The 17223-nt window shown below is 47.4% G+C and overlaps 1 protein-coding gene across 29 annotated transcripts in view; it reads left to right on the top strand.

Annotated features, from left to right (window-relative positions):
• WDR27 (WD repeat domain 27) overlaps nucleotides 1-17223 on the top strand; it is a 144624-nt gene that overhangs the window by 20016 nt on the left and 107385 nt on the right. For 18 of the 29 annotated variants that reach the window (XM_081529678.1, XM_081529656.1, XM_081529668.1 and 15 more), the window contains 8 exons: nucleotides 1920-2028; nucleotides 3124-3220; nucleotides 4530-4630; nucleotides 5466-5533; nucleotides 5734-5855; nucleotides 5957-6039; nucleotides 13060-13138; nucleotides 14433-14510. In XM_081529678.1, coding sequence (XP_081385804.1) covers nucleotides 1920-2028; nucleotides 3124-3220; nucleotides 4530-4630; nucleotides 5466-5533; nucleotides 5734-5855; nucleotides 5957-6039; nucleotides 13060-13138; nucleotides 14433-14510 — 737 coding nt within the window. The remainder of the gene's footprint in view (nucleotides 1-1919; nucleotides 2029-3123; nucleotides 3221-4529; nucleotides 4631-5465; nucleotides 5534-5733; nucleotides 5856-5956; nucleotides 6040-13059; nucleotides 13139-14432; nucleotides 14511-17223) is intronic. The other 11 variants (XM_081529686.1, XM_081529685.1, XM_081529677.1 and 8 more) reach the window with 2 other exon arrangements.

Raw genomic sequence — 17223 nt, 5'->3', positions numbered from 1 at the left:
TTAACACAGGTGAGGAGCCAGATGAAGAGCTGCAGGGGTGAGGTCAGGAGGGCCTCAGCACAGGAGCTTCTGCTCCCAGGACGTGGGGAGGAGGCTCTGCTCCCCAGGGAGATGTTTTCACCTGCCTGGAGCTCCTGAACCCGCACTCCGGGGATTTTTATGGAGGCCTCATTGATTTGATCCTCGGCTGTGGGTGATGGAAGCCCATCTAGCCCCCCTCCCCAGAGGTCAGGGGTTGTTTCCTTGGCAACCAGCCCCCATCCTTAAACACACTGCTGCTAAGTCGCTTCAGTCGTGTCCGACTCTGTGCGACCCCATAGACGGCAGCCCACCAGGCTCCACCGTCCCTAGGAGTCTCCAGGCAAGAATACTGAGGGCTTTCCAAAGGTCACGTCATCAACCTAACAGCGGTACCGTGGTCTCTCCGTGATCAGGAAACCCCCAGGGTTTTAGGAGCGCTGCGCCTGGGCCGGGCCAGGTCCAAGACTAGATGTCTGCTTCTTGTTACATTACTGCATCAGCTGAGATAGTTGTTTCCTTTCTGACAAAGTTGACCGCTAAAGGGAAAGAGCAAAATTAGCTAAGATGGTGGTGGTCAGGCTCCCTCACCCCACATGTTGTAAATAATGATTATGTAACAGCCGAGCTCACTTGTAGCACTGCGCATGCACATCACCAAGTACCCGCTTGGCCTTGGGCCACTGCTGTCGTGTAAGCACACATAAGCTCCGTCTGGAAAGCCCTTGAGGCTGCGTTATGGCTGCCGCACCAGCCTGGACAGAACAAACATGTTTACAGTTCCTGCGGCGCCTTGAGAATTCTTCCGGAAAGCTCGCACCTCGCCTGCCCTTGGTGCGGTGAACAGTGAGATACAGCGAGACAGCCGCCGTCACCTGTTTGAGCTGCCTCCGGGGATGCGTCGGCCGTGCTCGCGGGGCTGTGTTTGGAGAGGCTGGGCGTGCAGTGCTGGGCACAGGAGCACACCTGCGCTCAGTCTGTGCTGTGTATAAGACGTGTGACCTCCGTCATGTCACCCACTTCTGTGCCCTTCCGGGTCAGGGGATGGGGAGGGTATTGGAGGACAGAAAGGAAGAGCTAGGGGTCTCTGAAGGGCCATCTCATCCTGTCGGCCCTCTGCTCAACTCTTCTCAATGGCTGCCTGCTCTTCATTGTCATATCTGGCGAGAGTCCCATGTCTAGACGTGTTCCTGTGTATCTAGACGTGTTTCCACGTGTCTAGATGTGTTCCTCCCTGTCTAGACGTGTTCTCGCATGTCTAGATGTGTTCCTGCCTGTCTAGACGTGTTCCCGCGTGTCTAGATGTGTTCCTGCCTGTCTAGACGTGTTCCCGCGTGTCTAGATGTGTTCCTGCATGTCTAGACGTGTTTCTGTGTGTCTAGATGTGTTCCTGCATGTCTAGACCTGTCCCTGTTCGTCTAGATGTGTGCCTGCATGTCTAGACCTGTCCTTGTTCGTCTAGATGTGTTCCTGCATGTCTAGACGTGTTCCTGCGTGTCTAGATGTGTTCCTTCCTGTCTAGACGTGTTCCTGCGTGTCTAGATGTGTTCCTGCCTGTCTAGACGTGTTCTCGCATGTCTAGATGTGTTCCTGCCTGTCTAGACGTGTTCCCGCGTGTCTAGATGTGTTCCTGCGTGTCTAGATGTGTTCCTCCCTGTCTAGACGTGTTCTCGCATGTCTAGATGTGTTCCCGCATGTCTAGATGTGTTCCTGCCTATCTAGACGTGTTCCTGCGTGTCTAGATGTGTTCCTGCATGTCTAGACATGTTCCCGCGTGTCTAGATGTGTTCCTGCATGTCTAGACATGTTTCCGTGTGTCTAGATGTGTTCCTGCATGTCTGGACCTGTCCCTGTTCATCTAGATGTGTGCCTGCATGTCTAGACGTGTTTTGCTTTTCCAGCTTTGGATCTTCAGTTTGGTTGAAGGACACCATTACCGCTGTGTGACGCATGTTGACCTGAGGAAAAAGAGAGAGAGCTTCTCCACTAGGAGGGCAGGGTCCAAGCCAGGTACGTGGCCAGGTGATGCCCTGCAGACCCTCCCATGGGATTCAGAGCCCACAGCCCCCGTGAACAGGTGTGGAGGGAGAGGGGGAAGCCGGGGACTTCGAACCAGGCAGGACTTGGGGAACAGACGGGGTGGAGGCGGTGGAGGCTTGTCTTGCTGCACAGAGGGCTCCCGTCCCTCCCCCACCCAGGGCTGCCTGGCTTCCACGGGTGGTGTCGCAGCAGGGGCATCCAGGAGTCTGGGGCTTCTCAGCTGAGTCTGCTTGGCTGGCCTGGCCCCTCCTCCTGCTCGTCACCCTCCACCCATCCCCATGGTCAGGTACTTGAATATCTGCCGCCACCCCAGGAGGAGCCGATGTGCTGGGAAAGCTGTTGGTTTTACTGTTTAACTGGGCTGCGGGCTCTCTGTCATAAGCACCCACATCCATTCATTTTCATGTTGCAGCAGACGTGTCTCTGCTCCCCTTCATCTTTATCATTGTTGTGTCCTTTCTTTTAGTGTGTGAGATACATATGACATGTATATTAGTAAATGTAAGCTATTCTTAAAGTGGGTCAGAAATTGCCCTTATCTAGTGGATCTTAGGCTTCCCCTGGTGGCTCAGATGGTAAAGAATCCACCTGCGATGCAGGAGACCCAGGTTCGATTCCTGGGTCGGGAAGATCCCCTGGAGAAGGGAATGGCAACCCGCTCCAGTATTCTTGCCTGGAAAATCCCATGGACCAAGGAGCCTGGTGGGCTACAGTCCTTGGGGTCGAAAAGAGTCAGACACGACTGAGCGGCCAGCACACACAGCGGATCTGGAGCCCACTTGCAGACCCACAGTGAGTTTCTAAGCCGTTTCCTCCCGCCCCCTTTCTGCAGGTCTGTCCTTAAAACTCCGTCTCCCTCCCTTGCAGGCTCATGACACAGGGTCTGAGTTGTATTTCCAGCCTTGTGCTTTATAATGTACAAGACCAAGGGTTTTTCTTGATTCTGATCTGAGTTACTGTAACAGCATGCATCTCCTACAGTGCCCTGCGGGGTCAGCTGTTAGCCTTTACCGTGACCAGTCATTTTAATGTCGCATCTCAGATTGTCAGTAATTCTGTCCATAGAAGGTGGTCAGCCTCCGTCCACGAAGACCCCAGAAACAGGACAAGAGACTGAAGTGGCCCTTCCTGTCCTGAGCCTGGCAGCCTGCAACTGTGGATTGTAAGTACTGTGAACCCCGCCAAGCCCTTATGGAGAAAGCCTCCTAGATTAGGTTCATTTTTTCTAGAATGATTAAAATAAAACCAAATTATTTTTGTCTGTATAAGTAATAATAACTGTAAGTGTTCTTAGAGTTGCATATTTTAAGCCTTAAGGTTGATGATCTCGATCAGTTATTTTTAACTCTATTTCATAAAGGAAATGAGATGATTTTAATTTACTTCACCCATTGAGGCAGATCTTGACTTCTGTAATAAGGGAAAGGGTAACATTGTCATAACTTATCCTAAACTTCTTCCATCTGTGCCATATTTCATACCTTTAAATTTGACCCCAAATGAATTTTAGTTATTTCTTGTTTTATAGTAATATTTTAAATATTTGGCAACATCAGGGAGCCACTGTTTTACTCTGACCAAGCCAATACGTCATGATTTCATTCCCCTTGGCTCCGCACAGGCTGCGGAGAGCTCTGGCGATGACTAAGACCTGCCTCTGGTCCTGCTGGGGTGGGAACCCTGAGGAGGCGACTGGTGCGGTTGCAGCCCTGCTGTGCTTACTCATCAGGCAGCCGTGTCTGCACAGGGCCCCTGCCTGGCCTGGACTGAAGCTGACTAGGGGGTCTGAGGCCTTGGGTCACCACCTTTGCTCAGGGAGAGTGACCCTGTTTCTGCTCAGGCTCACGTGGTCTCCCTGGGGCTGGTGCTGGAGGCAGACGACCCACGAGCAGCCCAGGGAGTGGGGGCTGTTGGAGGCCAGGTGGGCAAGGTGTGCGTGGGAGGGAGGTGCCTGAAGAAGCTGCTCTGAGTCCAGGTCTGCAAAGCCAGAGGGGGCTGACCAGTCAGTTTACAGCCTGTGCCCAGTTTGTAAATCGGAAAACAAAGAAGCAGTGGCCGATCTGTCTGTCCTGGTGTGAACGCCACTGTCGGTCAGTCTCCTCTTCGTCAGCTCCGCTCAGCAGGGTCTTCAAGTGCAGACGTGGCGCAGGTGTGGGGCTGTGGCAGGGACGCCCACCTGTGCGGGGGTCTCACAGAGGCCGCACGTGCCCACCTCTGGTGACCTTAGAGGAGAGGAAAGCCTCGGGTCAGAGTTGAGTCGGGCCCAGCTTGTGGCCTTCTGACTTCTACCTTCCCTGGACAGTAGGGCCTAGGAAACCTGCCCAGGGGATATGCTAGAGGTTGTCCGAGATGGGGCCAGCACCTGAGACTCGGGCAGGGGACCCTGAGGTTCCCCGAGGCCTGGGGTCCCTGCCGCCCTGGCTGAGGGGGGATGGTCAGCACATGCTTTTCTCTCTTCCTTTTGAAATCAGCTTCTCTGAGACCGCCAGCTGCTTGTGGATTGGAAGCTCCACTGGTTTGCTTATATTTAACTTGGCAAGCTTTGAACTGGAGGCTGTTGTACATTACAAGGGTAAGATCTACGTTCAGAGAATCTTTGATACAGATAGTATGTAACTTTAACATTTTCCTTTGTCTGACATTCGGGGGTCACAGTGGGTGCCCATCACTGTCCCCCAGGGACCAGGCTCCCCGGTCACCCGTGCCACGCTGGCTGTCCTGGCGCCCCCCAGCCCCTCCTGCAGCCCGTCACCTGCCCCCTGTTCCTCTGTCTCCCTTGTGTATCAGGCCTCCCACCCTCTCCTCCTGGGGCCCAGCCACATCCAGGACCTAAAGTTGACCCTGTGTCCCTGCCACAGCCTTGCTGCGGCTCCTGGTCACCATCACAGCTGTTGGGCTGAGTGATGGTCTCCTCGCCCGTCCTGGTGTCCACGCACCCGCAGGCTCAGTCCTCACTGGCCCCTGAGCTGCGAGGAGACGACGGACCGCTGCCTGCTGCCCCGTGTGCACACGGCCTGGGCCTCGTCTGTGCTGGCTTCCGGCCTGGCCTGCGCTGCGCTCCCCGAGGGCTCCTGGTCTGGGCCCTCCTCCTGGGGAGCCACCTCCCTGTCGCCTTTCTGCGCACGTGGCCTCCGCTGGCCCCGGCGCCTGCACCGCCCCCTACCAGTTGGTCTTCTGTCCGTTAAGGTCCAACACCATGTGTCCGGCCTGGCTCAGTGTCCTCACGGGGATGCTGCGCCTTCCGCACTCTCGCGGCTACGTGCGGAGCTTGGTCTGCAGGCTCGCGCCGAGTCAGCTCTGTGGGGCAGCAGCCTGTGCGCTGTCCTCACATCTCCAGCCCCGGCCCGTGTGCAGGTAGCACCTCGCGGCCTGACATGTGGCTTGTTTCCTTCTTGCTGGGGATGAAGACTTCAGGAGCCTCAGCATTCAGGTTGCTGGATCGTGCACCGTGGCGAGCAGAACCGGCGGGCGTGAGGTGAGTCGTGAGCGAGGGCCGGGACGGTGCGCCTCTCCTGCTGCGGGTTCTCCTCCCTTCCGACGTGCTCTCCTGGCTGCTCACTGCGTGAGGCTGTGTGCACAGGTTCAGCGGTCACATGCGTCTGCACACAGCGCACCCATTAGCTCAACTAAAGTGTGCCCACAACCACGACCGATTCTCTGAACCTGTCTGTGCAGGCCCTCTGCTTGCTCACGTCCATGTTCGGGAACAAGACCGCGCTGGTGGAGGTGGACCCTGCTGCTCTGCTGAGGTCCCAGCAGTGCCCCTGCCGGGGACTGGACCTGTCGGTGCTGCCCAGGTGCGGAGTCGTGTGAAACTGTCTTTAAGATGCATGTTTCCCTGGAACAAGTCCGTCACGCAAGTTTGCTCTCACAGACCAGGGTTGTGTTTTTATTTTAGCTCCTGTGTCTTACCGACCTCTCCGCTGTACTTGGGACTTGTTAAGGAAGAAAGAACCAAGCCGGCTACTCAGAAACAGTCTGGTGAGTGTAATGTGGTCTGAAATGCAGAATGTAGGGCAGCTCCCCGTCCGAGTTATGTTTGTTCAGCTTCACTCTCTCGCGTTGTGGATTCACGTTCATCGATGTGGAATTTCGGTGCTTCCTTCTTCCTTTGCTCCTTCCTTTCTCTGCCTCTCACGTGTTCTGACATGGTTTTTGTGGTGGGGAATATGTTGGGTGTTTCTTCATGACTTGGGTATGAAAGTGAAAGTGAAGTCGCTGAGTTGTGTCCGACTCTTTGCGACCTCACGGACTGCAGCCTACCACGCTCCTCCGTCCATTGGATTTTCCAGGCAAGAGTACTGGAGTGGGTGGCCATTTCCTTCTCCAGAAGATCTTTCCAGCCCAGGGATGAAACCCGGGTCTTCCACACTGTAGGCAGACACTTTACCATCTGAACCACCCGACTTGGGTGTAATTCACAGGAATTCAAACATGAGAAGTACTGGCAGTGGTTTCTCGGGCTGATCTCCTTCATGTTGTCTGGTCTGATCCCCTTGCAGTCCAAGGGGCTCTCAAGAGTCTTCTCCAGCACCACAGTTCAAAAGCATCAGTTCTTTGGCATGCAGCCTTCTTTATGGTCCAAGTCTCACATCTGTACATGACTATTAGAAAAACTATAGCTTTGACTATATGGACCTTTGTTGGCAAAGTGGTATCTCTGATTTTTAATATGCTGTCTAGGTTTGTCATAGCTTTCTTTCCAACGAGCAAGCATCTTTTAATTTCATGGCTGCAGTCACCATCTGCAGTGATTTTGGAGCCCAAGAAAACAAAGTCTGTCAGTGTGCTACGCAGTAAATCCTTGTTGTTTATCTATTTTAGGGGCCTCCCTGGTGGTTCAGACGGTAAAGAGTCCACCTGCAATGCAGGTGACCTGGGTTTGATTCCTGGGTCAGGAAGATCCCCTGGAGAAGGGAATGGCAGCCCACTCCAGTGTTCTTGCCTGAAGAATTCCATGGACAGAGGAGCCTGGCGGGCTACAGTCCATGGGGTCAAAAAGACTCAGACACGACTGAGTGACTAATGCTTTCCCTTTTTATCTATTTTATATATGGCAGTGTGCATCTCTTCGCTTATTTCTTGTGTGTACTTTTTATTGTGGTAAAATATAAATTACATAAAATTTACCATCTTAACCATATTTGTGTGTACAGCTCAGTGGCAGTAAGTAACTCTATAACTTTGGGCAACGTAAAAAGTCTTTTTGAATTATTTTCTTAAATAATGCCCCAAATAATGTTATGTTATGTATAGATTTCTTTTAACATTCTTTGGGGAAACTTGTGGACTAACAAATATTAATTAAAATGGCTAATAGTTGGAATGATACTAGGTTGTTCAGAGAGTATTCCAAAATCCTAACTATGTTTTCAGTTGAAGCAAATTACTTGGAGGGTGAACTCTGTTAAAAGCGATGCCATCCCTCATACCCTGGCCTGTTTTGCCAGCTGCACTGAGCCCCGTTCCGCAGTGTGACCCGATGGCGTCCTCTGTGTGGGGACCTGCTGCAAAACGAGACTCGGGACTGTCTTTCTTTTTAACCAAATTCATTTACATGTATGTTTTACTTAGATCACCCCTTAAGGTGGAATTTAAGGCTTCTTTATTTCATTATTTAAAATTTTTTTACTTGAAGTATTAGTTGATTTATAATGTACCAATCCCTGCTGTACAGCAGAGTGACTCAGTTTTACACAGATGTATATTTTTTTAAAAAATACTCTTTTCCATTATGATTTATCCCAGGAGATTGGATGTAATTGTTCCTTGTGCTATACAGTAGGACCTTGTTGTTTATCCATTCTAAATGTTATGTGTGTGTGTGTGTGTGTGTGTGTGTGTGTATGTGTTAGTTGCTCAGTCGTGTCCTAGTCTTTGCTATCGCATGGACTGTAGCCCACCAGGCTCCTCTGTCCATGAAATTATCCAGGCAAGAATACCGGAGTGGGTTGTCATTCCCTTCTCCAGGGAGTCTTTCCAACCTCGGGATCGAACCCAGGTCTTCTGAATTGCAGACACTTTCTTTACTGTTTGAACCATCAGGGAAGCCCCCTAAATGTAATATCCCTTCTGCTAATCCCAGATTCTCAGTCTAGCTCTCCCCGCCTCACCGCTCTTGATAACCACCATTCTGATCTCTATGTCAGTGAGTCTGTTTCTGTTTTGAAAACAGGTTCATTTGTGTCATATTTTAGATTCCAAATATAAGTGATGCCATATGATGTTGTCTCTGTCTGACTTATGATCATCTCCAGGTCCATCTATGTTGCTGCAAATGGCATTATTTCATTCTTTTTATGGCTGAGTAATGGGTCATGGTGGAGAGGTCTGACAGAATGTGGTCCACTGGAGAAGGGCATGGCAAACCACTTCAGTATTCTTGCCTTGAGAACCCCATGAACAGTATGAAAAGGCAAAAAGATAGGACACTGAAAGATGAACTCCCCAGGTCAGTAGGTGCCCAATATGCTAATGGAGATCAGTGGAGAAATAACTCCAGAAAGAATGATGGGATGGAACCAAAGGAAAAACGATACCCAACTGTGGATGTGACTGGTGATAGATGCAAAGTCCGATGCTGTAAAGAGCAATATTGCATAGGAACCTGGAATGTTAGGTCCACGAATCAAGGCAAATTGGAAGTGGTCAAACAGGAGATGGCAAGAGTGAACGTCGACATGCTAGGAATCAGCGAACTAAGATGGACTGGATTGGGTGAATTTAACTCAGATGACCATTATATCTACTACTGTGGGCAAGAATCCCTTAGAAGAAATGGAGTAGCCATCATGGTCAACAAAAGAGTCCAAAATGCAGTACTTGGATGCAATCTCAAAAACGATAGAATGATCTCTGTTTGTTTCCAAGGCAAACCATTCAATATCACGGTAATCCAAGTCTATGCCCCGACCAGTAATGCTGAAGAAGCTGAAGTTGAACGGTTCTATGAAGACCTACAAGACCTTCTAGAACTAACACCCAAAAAAGATGTCCTTTTCATTATAGGGGACTGGAATGCAAAAGTAGGAAGTCAAGAAACACCTGGCGTAACAGGCAAGTTTGGCCTTGGAGTACAGAATGAAGCAGGGCAAAGGCTAATAGAGTTTTGCCATGAGAACGCACTGGTAATAGCAAACACCCTATTCCAACAACACAAGAGAAGACTCTACATGTGGACATCACCAGATGGTCAACACCGAAATCAGATTGATTATATTCTTTGCAGCCAAAGATGGAGAAGCTCTATACAGTCAGCAAAAACAAGACCGGGAGCTGACTGTGGCTCAGATCATGAACTGCTTATTGCCAACTTCAGACTTAAATTGAAGAAAGTAGGGAAAACCACTAGTCCATTCAGGTATGACCTAGATCAAATCCCTTATGAGTATACAGTGGAAGTGACAAATAGATTTAAGGGACTAGACCTGATAGACAGAGTGCCTGATGAACTATGGACAGAGGTTTGTGACATTGTACAGGAGACAGGGATCAAGAAAATCCCCATGGAAAAGAAATGCAAAAAAGGAAAATGGCTGTCTGAGGAGGCCTTACAGATAGCTGGGAAGAGAAGAGAAGCGAAAAGCAAAGGAGAAAAGGAAGGATATTCCCATCTGAATGTAGAGTTCCAAAGAATAGCAAGGAAAAATAAGAAAGCCTTCCTCAGCGATCAGTGCAAACAAATAGAGGAAAACAACAGATTGGGAAAGACTAGAGATCCCTTCAAGAAAATTAGAGATACCAAAGGAACATTTCATGCAAAGATAGGCTCGAAAAAGGACAGAAATGGTATGGACCTAACAGAAGCAGAAGATATTAAGAAGAGGTGGCAAGAATACACAGAAGAACTGTACAAAAAAGATCTTCACAACCCAGATAATCACGATGGTGTGATCACTCACCTAGAGCCAGATATCCTGGAATGTGAAGTCAAGTGGGCCTTAGAAAGCATCACTACGAACAAAGCTAGTGGAGGTGATGGAATTCCAGTTGAGCTATTTCAAATTCTCAAAGGTGATGCTGTGAAAGTGCTGCACTCGATATGCCAGCAAATCTGGAAAACTCAGCAGTGGCCACAGGACTGGAAAAGGTCAGTTTTCGTTCCAATCCCAAAGAAAGGCAATGCCAAAGAACGCTCAAACTACCGCACAATTGTACTCATCTCACATGCTAGTAAAGTAATGCTCAAAATTCTCCAAGCCAGGCTTCAGCAATACGTGAACCGTGAACTTCCAGATGTTCAAGCTGGTTTTAGAAAAGGCAGAGGAACCAGAGATCAAATTGCCAATATCTGCTGGATCATCGAAAAAGCAAGAGAGTTCCAGAAAAACATCTATTTCTGCTTTATTGACTATGCCAAAGCCTTTGACTGTGTGGATCACAATAAACTGTGGAAAATTCTGAAAGAGATGGGACTACCAGACCATCTGACCTGTCTCTTGAGAAACCTGTATGCAGGTCAGGAAGCAACAGTTAGAACTGGACATGGAACAACAGACTGGTTTCAAATAGGAAAAGGAGTACGTCAAGGTTGTATATTGTCACCCTGCTTATTTAACTTCTATGCAGAGTACATCATGAGAAACGCTGGGCTGGAAGAAACACAAGCTGGAATCAAGATTGCTGGGAGAAATATCAATAACCTCAGATATGCAGATGACACCACCCTTAGGGCAGAAAGTGAAGAAGAACTAAAGAGCCTCTTGATGAAGGTGAAAGAGGAGAGTGAAAAAGTTGGCTTAAAGCTCAACGTTCAGAAAACTAAGATCATGGCATCTGGTCCCATCACTTCATGGGAAATAGATGGGGAAACAGTGGAAACAGTGTCAGACTTTATTTTTTTAAACTCTAGAATCACTGCTGATGGTGACTGCAGCCATGAAATTAAAAGACGCTTACTCCTTGGAAGGAAGGTTATGGCCAACCTAGATAGCATATTTAAAAGCAGAGACATTACTTTGCCAACAAAAGTCCGTCTAGTCAAGGCTATGGTTTTTCCAGTAGTCATGTATGGATGTGAGAGTTGGACGGTGAAGAAAGCTGAGCACCGCAGAATTGATGCTTTTGAACTGTGGTGTTGGAGAAGACTCTTGAGAGTCCCTTGGACTGCAGGGAGATCCAATCAATCCATCCTAAAAGAGATCAATCCTGGGTGTTCATTGGAAGGTCTGATGTTGAAGCTGAAACTCCAATACTTTGGCCACCTCATGTGAAGGGTTGACTCATTGGAAAAGACCCTAATGCTGGGTAGGATTGGGGGTGGGAGGAGAAGGGGACGACAGAGGATAAGATGGTTGGATGGCATCACCGACTCGATGGACATGGGTTTGGGTAGCCTCCGGGAGTTGGTGATGGACAGAGAGGCCTGGCATGCTGCAGTTCATGGGGTCGCAAGGAGTCGGACACGACTGAGCGACTGAACTGAACTGAACTAATATCCTACTGTATAAATGCACATTTTCTTTACCCATTCATCTGTCCGTGGACATTTAGGTTGTTTCCTTGTCTTGGCTGCTGTGAACATAGGGCTGTGTGTATCTTTTTGAATGATAGTTTTGTCCAGATTTTTAAAATTTTTTTGGTTGCATGGCAAGGATCTTGCAGGATCTTAGTTCCCCGACCAGCATTTGAACCTGGGCCCTGGAAGTGAAAGTACCAAGTCCTCACCACTGGACTGACAGGGAATGCCCTACTAGGATGTATCATTTTGTTCCAGATGACTGTACATGCTGTACTATGCTTCACGGCTAAATAATATGTAGATTGTAGAACAAAACTTTAGTGAGAAGAGTCGTATAAATAGTAAAGTTTATTACAGAGATTATAATTTCTCCGTATCCAGAGACTAGTGAACTTTTAAAGCATTGACTTTTTATGACGGCTTTGTGTGTTGTTTAGAAGATATTCGTATGGAATATTACAGAAGATGACTGATTTATAGTGATTCTGTAATCTCAAAATTTGCATCCCTCTTCTTACAATAGCAAGGTTTCCTGGTCCCTCTGGGTGCGTCTTGATTTCCAGTCCCTCCCAAGGGCCTCTGGGGGCCCAGCTCCCTCCTTGGGGCCTCCATGCCCAGCGGGGTTCCCTGAGCTTTTGATGGCAATGTGTCTCATTTTATCAGGTTTGAAATAGTTCCAAAAACAGAGCTGAATTTCTTTGTTTTAAAAAAAGAGAACAATTTTTAGGAGTACTCAATATTGTGTAATTTATCCATTTTCTAAAGCTGTTTTATAATATTGTACAGAATATTCATATTGAATAGCAAGTATTAAATATACATAAAAATGAGTAATTCTGGCAGGACTTTATTCTGTCTGAAAGCACCCTTGGGACATGTCTGTGTCAGTGGTAAGTTCCTGAGGTGTCAGAGCTGTAACCATGGAAAGTACCAAGTTCCAGCTGGGCCATGGAAACTTACAGTGTGTTAAGACTAGGGTAAAGTGTTTCCTTGCCATTAAAATGCTCTGATGGCTGGTCTTTCTTACCGTTGTGTCGTGATAAACACAGGCTAAGAGAGACACTTGGTTGGCTTAAGAGACTTGCCTTCCTGTAGCTGTACCTGGCACCAGCACAGAGGCGCTTGCTCCATGCTGCAGGTTTCAGGGCCCCGTGGAAAGAATCCCGCCGGCCGGCTTCTGGGTGGCCTGTCTCACCCCAGAGCGGACAGCCTCTTCCAGACGTGCCAGGAGGGGCCAGCGCTGTGGGAAGGGCTGACGTTTTAGCCTTTGAGTATCTGAAATACACAGTATTAAACACTGTGATTCAGGTCATTTAAGGAGGAAAATCATGGTTTTTTTGTTTTCTTGTACTTTTAATGCCCTTGATTTCCCTTTCCGCTGGTGGCGTTGGTTTGTCATCAGGTATGAAGCCTCTCCAGTCTGTAGGGTGTGCACTGATTCCTCTCGTGTGAACTTGGCTGTCTCTGCAGAGCCTTGCCCTTGTCCGTGAGGAAGCAGCCGTGTTAATGATTTGCTTCTTCTGTAACCACGTTTCCCACAGCTGCTCGGAGCGTCGTGAAGGACCACCCGCTGGTTTTCCACAGCAAAATTCGGTCATCAGGCTACACGGCTGCCCCGTGGTGAGTGGACCTCCCAGAGACAGACCATGGCCTCCGGGCGCAGGTGCTGGTGTGGATGGAGGTGGGCGTCTGGACCCCAGCATGTCACCATCACACAACAGAAGCAGCAGTAGCAAGCTTTATTGAGTGCTTACTATTTACTTTGGGGCTTCCCTGATAGCTCAGTTGGTAAAGAATCCGCTTGCAATGCAGGAGGTGGATGGATGGGTGGATGTGCAGGTGTGTGGATGGGTGGGTGGATGGATGGATGGGTGGATGGGTGGGTGGATGGATGGATGGATGGGTGGGTGGATGGGTGGATGGGTGGGTGGATGGGTGGATGGGTGGATGGGTGGGTGGATGTGTGGGTGGGTGGATGGATGGATAGATGGATGGGTAGGTGGGTGGATGGGTGGGTGGTGGATAGATAGATCCTGAATTCATGCCTCAGTGCAACTGCACACTAGTCTACGCCCCGAGCCTGTGTGCTGGCTCCATGGTGGTGCCATCTGCTAAGTGTGGACTCCTCAGGTTCACTGGACGTGCCTGGGTCTTGCATGTGGGGCCTGTGTGGGAGTCCAGGGGGAGGAAGAACCAGGCCGTGGTCAGTCCTAAGTACTAGCCCCAGGGTTTGAACTTTCTGGGAAAAGTACAGGGAGATTCTAGGTGAGGTCACCGGGTGAGGCTGTGTCTCACTGTGACGTCCTGGGGGTGGTGAGGCTGACAGGCTGCCTGCCTCCCTGCCTGGGTGCTTCCTCCTCCTCAGACCTCACCCAGCTGCCACCACCCTCACCCAGCCTGCCTGGACCCTGTGCTCTGGGTGGGATGAGCCCCCCGCCCCATCCTGGTCCTCACGGGCACATGTGCGTGTCCTCACCTGCCTCATCCAGGTCTGCTCCGGGTCATTGCCCAGTAGACTTGCAGATTCTGCAGCAAATGTAGCCCCCTCCCCCTGACTTGTCTCTCTCCCAGGGCTCCAGACCTGAAGCTGAAATGTGGGGTTGCCCTGCATGCCTGGCTGCAAAGTGATTATCTTAGTTTTTGTCTAGGAACCCAGAATTTGTAGGTAAATAGCACAGTGTTCTCCAGAATTTTAATTCACGAATACACTTATGTCCCCATTAGTGAAATAGCTGATATGGATATAGAATTAGAGGAATAGCTGTCAAAATTAAAGTGATTAAATGTTCAGTTTATTACTAACTTGGGACATGGGAAGCATTTATGTATTTATGTTTATTTTTTCACTGCAAAGTAGGTCTCTTAACCTTAGAACTTTTAATCTCTGAGTCACATAGAGTTCTTCTTTCCACAGTGCAACTATGTTTTCACCAAAGACTAATTTCAAAAATGATGGTAAAAGAGCTTCAAAATGCAAGAACAATTATAGGTGGTATGTAACCTAGTTTGTGCATCCCAAATAAATTTGAGATAATTTGGAGGAACTCTTTAGATACTTTAATTTATTTTTTTCAAACAGATATAAGACCTTTTAAGTACATATGTGTAAGTATGTACATGTACACACACATATGTATATATTATTTTTGTATCTACCTGTTCTTTTAGTTAAATTTAATTCATATTAATCATTTTTCAGACATGCTGCTGCTTTTATCACCTTAACTATTTAGAAATTTTAATTTTTGTTTTAAGTTTCATTTTGGAGAGCTAACGATTATTCTGATAAGTGTCTTAGGTCGTAATTGGACAGGAAGTCTGAGTAGGCACGGTGCTCAGTGCCACTCTGGGTGGCCTGCGATGGGCTCTTTGGCTTGGAAATGCTTCCTTTACCCAGCGGCCCTCAGCTCAGGGCTGGCTGCCTGGCTCTGCGTCCACACCTGTCCCCATGTCCCATGATGGTGGACGAGTTCTGCAGATTCCCCGCGTCTGTCTCTCTAGACAGGAAGGTGTTTGGGGCCTGCAGGGCCCCCGGTTCTGCTGTTAGAAGTGACGCCATCTTCTCAGAGACTGTGGGCTGTTGGCACTTGAACTGCTGCTCATTCCAGTGAGTGTTACAGCTGCACCTGCCGTCACTGGCTCACAAGACATTGCTGGGCCTGACTTGCCCGCGTTTAATTGTGTCCTTTGGTTCTCTTCCTGCCCCTGTCTGCTGTTCCCATGTCAGCAGGTCATTACTACTGAGTAGGCGTCTCCACCAGATGCCCTCACGTCCCATCAGACCCTCTCAAACATCCATGGTCGAGTATGGAATGCAGCCCTGGGCTCTGCTGAGCTTGGATTTCCTATGGTTGTTTTTCCAGGGAGTTAAAATTTTTTTTTTTTATCAAAAGGAAGTTGAATTTTGTCAAATGCTTTTTATGCATCTGTCGAGATGACTGTGTTGTTTTGTCATCTCTTTTTTTAATGTGGTGTATCACACTGATTGATTTGTGAGTATTGAAGCATCTTTGCATCTCTGGAATGAATCCCACTTTAGCATGTATGATCCTTTATATACATTGTTAAATTCAAACTTGCAATATTTTGTTGAGGATTTTTGCATCTATATTCATCAATGATATTGGCCTATAATTTTTTGTAGCATCTTTGTCCGGTTTGGGTATCAGGGTGATGGTGGTGTTATAGGTAAATTTGGGAGTGTTTCATCTCGTCAAGTTTTTGTAATAGTTTGAGAAGAATAGGAATTAGCTCTTCTTTTTGTGTTTGGTAGAATTCCCCCATGAAGTTGTTCAGTTCTGGACTTTTTTTTTGCTAGGAGTTTTTAAAATCACTAATAAAATTTCACTACTAGTAATCCATCTCTTCAGATTGTGTATTTCTTCCTGATTTAGTTTTGGAAGGTTGCATGATTCCAGAAATTCATCCATTTCTTCTAGGTGGTCCAGTTTATTGGTATATAACTGTTCACAGTATTCTCTAATGACATTTTCTACCTCTGCGGTATTGGTTTTAGTTCTCCCCTTTCACTTCTTATTTAATTTATTTGGGCCTCTCTCTTCTCTTCTTGATAGCCTGGCTGAAGATTTGTCAGTTTTGTTTTGTCTTTGCAAACGCAGTTCTTGTTTTGCTGATCTTTTCTGTTGTTTTTTGGTCTCTTTTATTTCCTCTCTGCTCTCTATTGTTTCCTTTCTTTTGCTGACTTTGCGTTTGTTTATTCTTCTGTTCCTGGTTCTTTAGATGGAAGATTAGATTGTTTATTTGAGAGTTTCTTGTTTCTTGAGGAAGGCCGTGGCACTATAAAACTTCCCCTTTGATAACTTATTTTGCTGCATCCCATAAATTTTTGGAAAGCTGTGTTTCCATTTTGATTTGTCTTGAGGTGTTTTCTGATTTTTCTTTGATTTATTCGCTGACTCGTTTGCTTTCAGTAGCTTGTTGTTTAGTCTCCATGTGTTTGCGCTTTTCACGTTTTCCTTCCTGTAACTGATTTCCAGTTTCGTAATATTATGTTTAGAAAAAATGCTGGATGTAATTTCTGTCCTCTGTCTCTTGTTGAGACTTGTTTTGTAGCCCAGCATATGACCTATCCTGGAGAATGTTCCATGTGTACTTGAAAAGGATGTGTATTCTGCTGTTTTTGGGTGGGGAATGTCCTATAGGTATCTATTAAGTCCAGCTTGTCTATTGTGTCATTTAAAACATGTTTCCTCATTGATTTTCTGTCTGGATGCTTTGTCCTTTGATGTCAGTGGGGTGGTAAAGTCCCCTACTATTCTTGTATTGTTGTTAATTTCTCCCTTTATGTCTGTTAATAGTTGCTTTATATATTTAGGTGCTATTTTATTGAGCTCATATATGTTAATGAGTATAATGTCTCCTTGCATTGATCCCTTTATCATTATGTAATGCCATTGTTTACTTTTTTAATAACCTTTATTTTAAAGTCTGTTTGGTCTGATTTGAGTGTTGCTACTACTGTCTTGTTTCCATTCTCATGAAATAAGCTTTTCCATCCCCTCGTTTTCAGTCTGTGTATGTCTTTAGCTCTGAAGTAAGTCTCCTATAGGCAGCATATGCATATTATTTCATGGTTCTGAATGTAAGAGTTTGTATATATATATTTATATAAATGTCATGGAATAAAATCATACATGTAAATAGGGAAGCATTCACCTTCTTTCTGGTATATTTTTTATTTCTAA

The sequence above is a fragment of the Giraffa tippelskirchi genome, chromosome 9, assembly GCF_054371585.1.
Source record: "Giraffa tippelskirchi isolate mGirTip1 chromosome 9, T2T-mGirTip1v1.2.pri, whole genome shotgun sequence".
NCBI lineage: Eukaryota > Metazoa > Chordata > Mammalia > Artiodactyla > Giraffidae > Giraffa > Giraffa tippelskirchi.
This window is presented reverse-complemented; position numbering and strand designations above follow the sequence as displayed.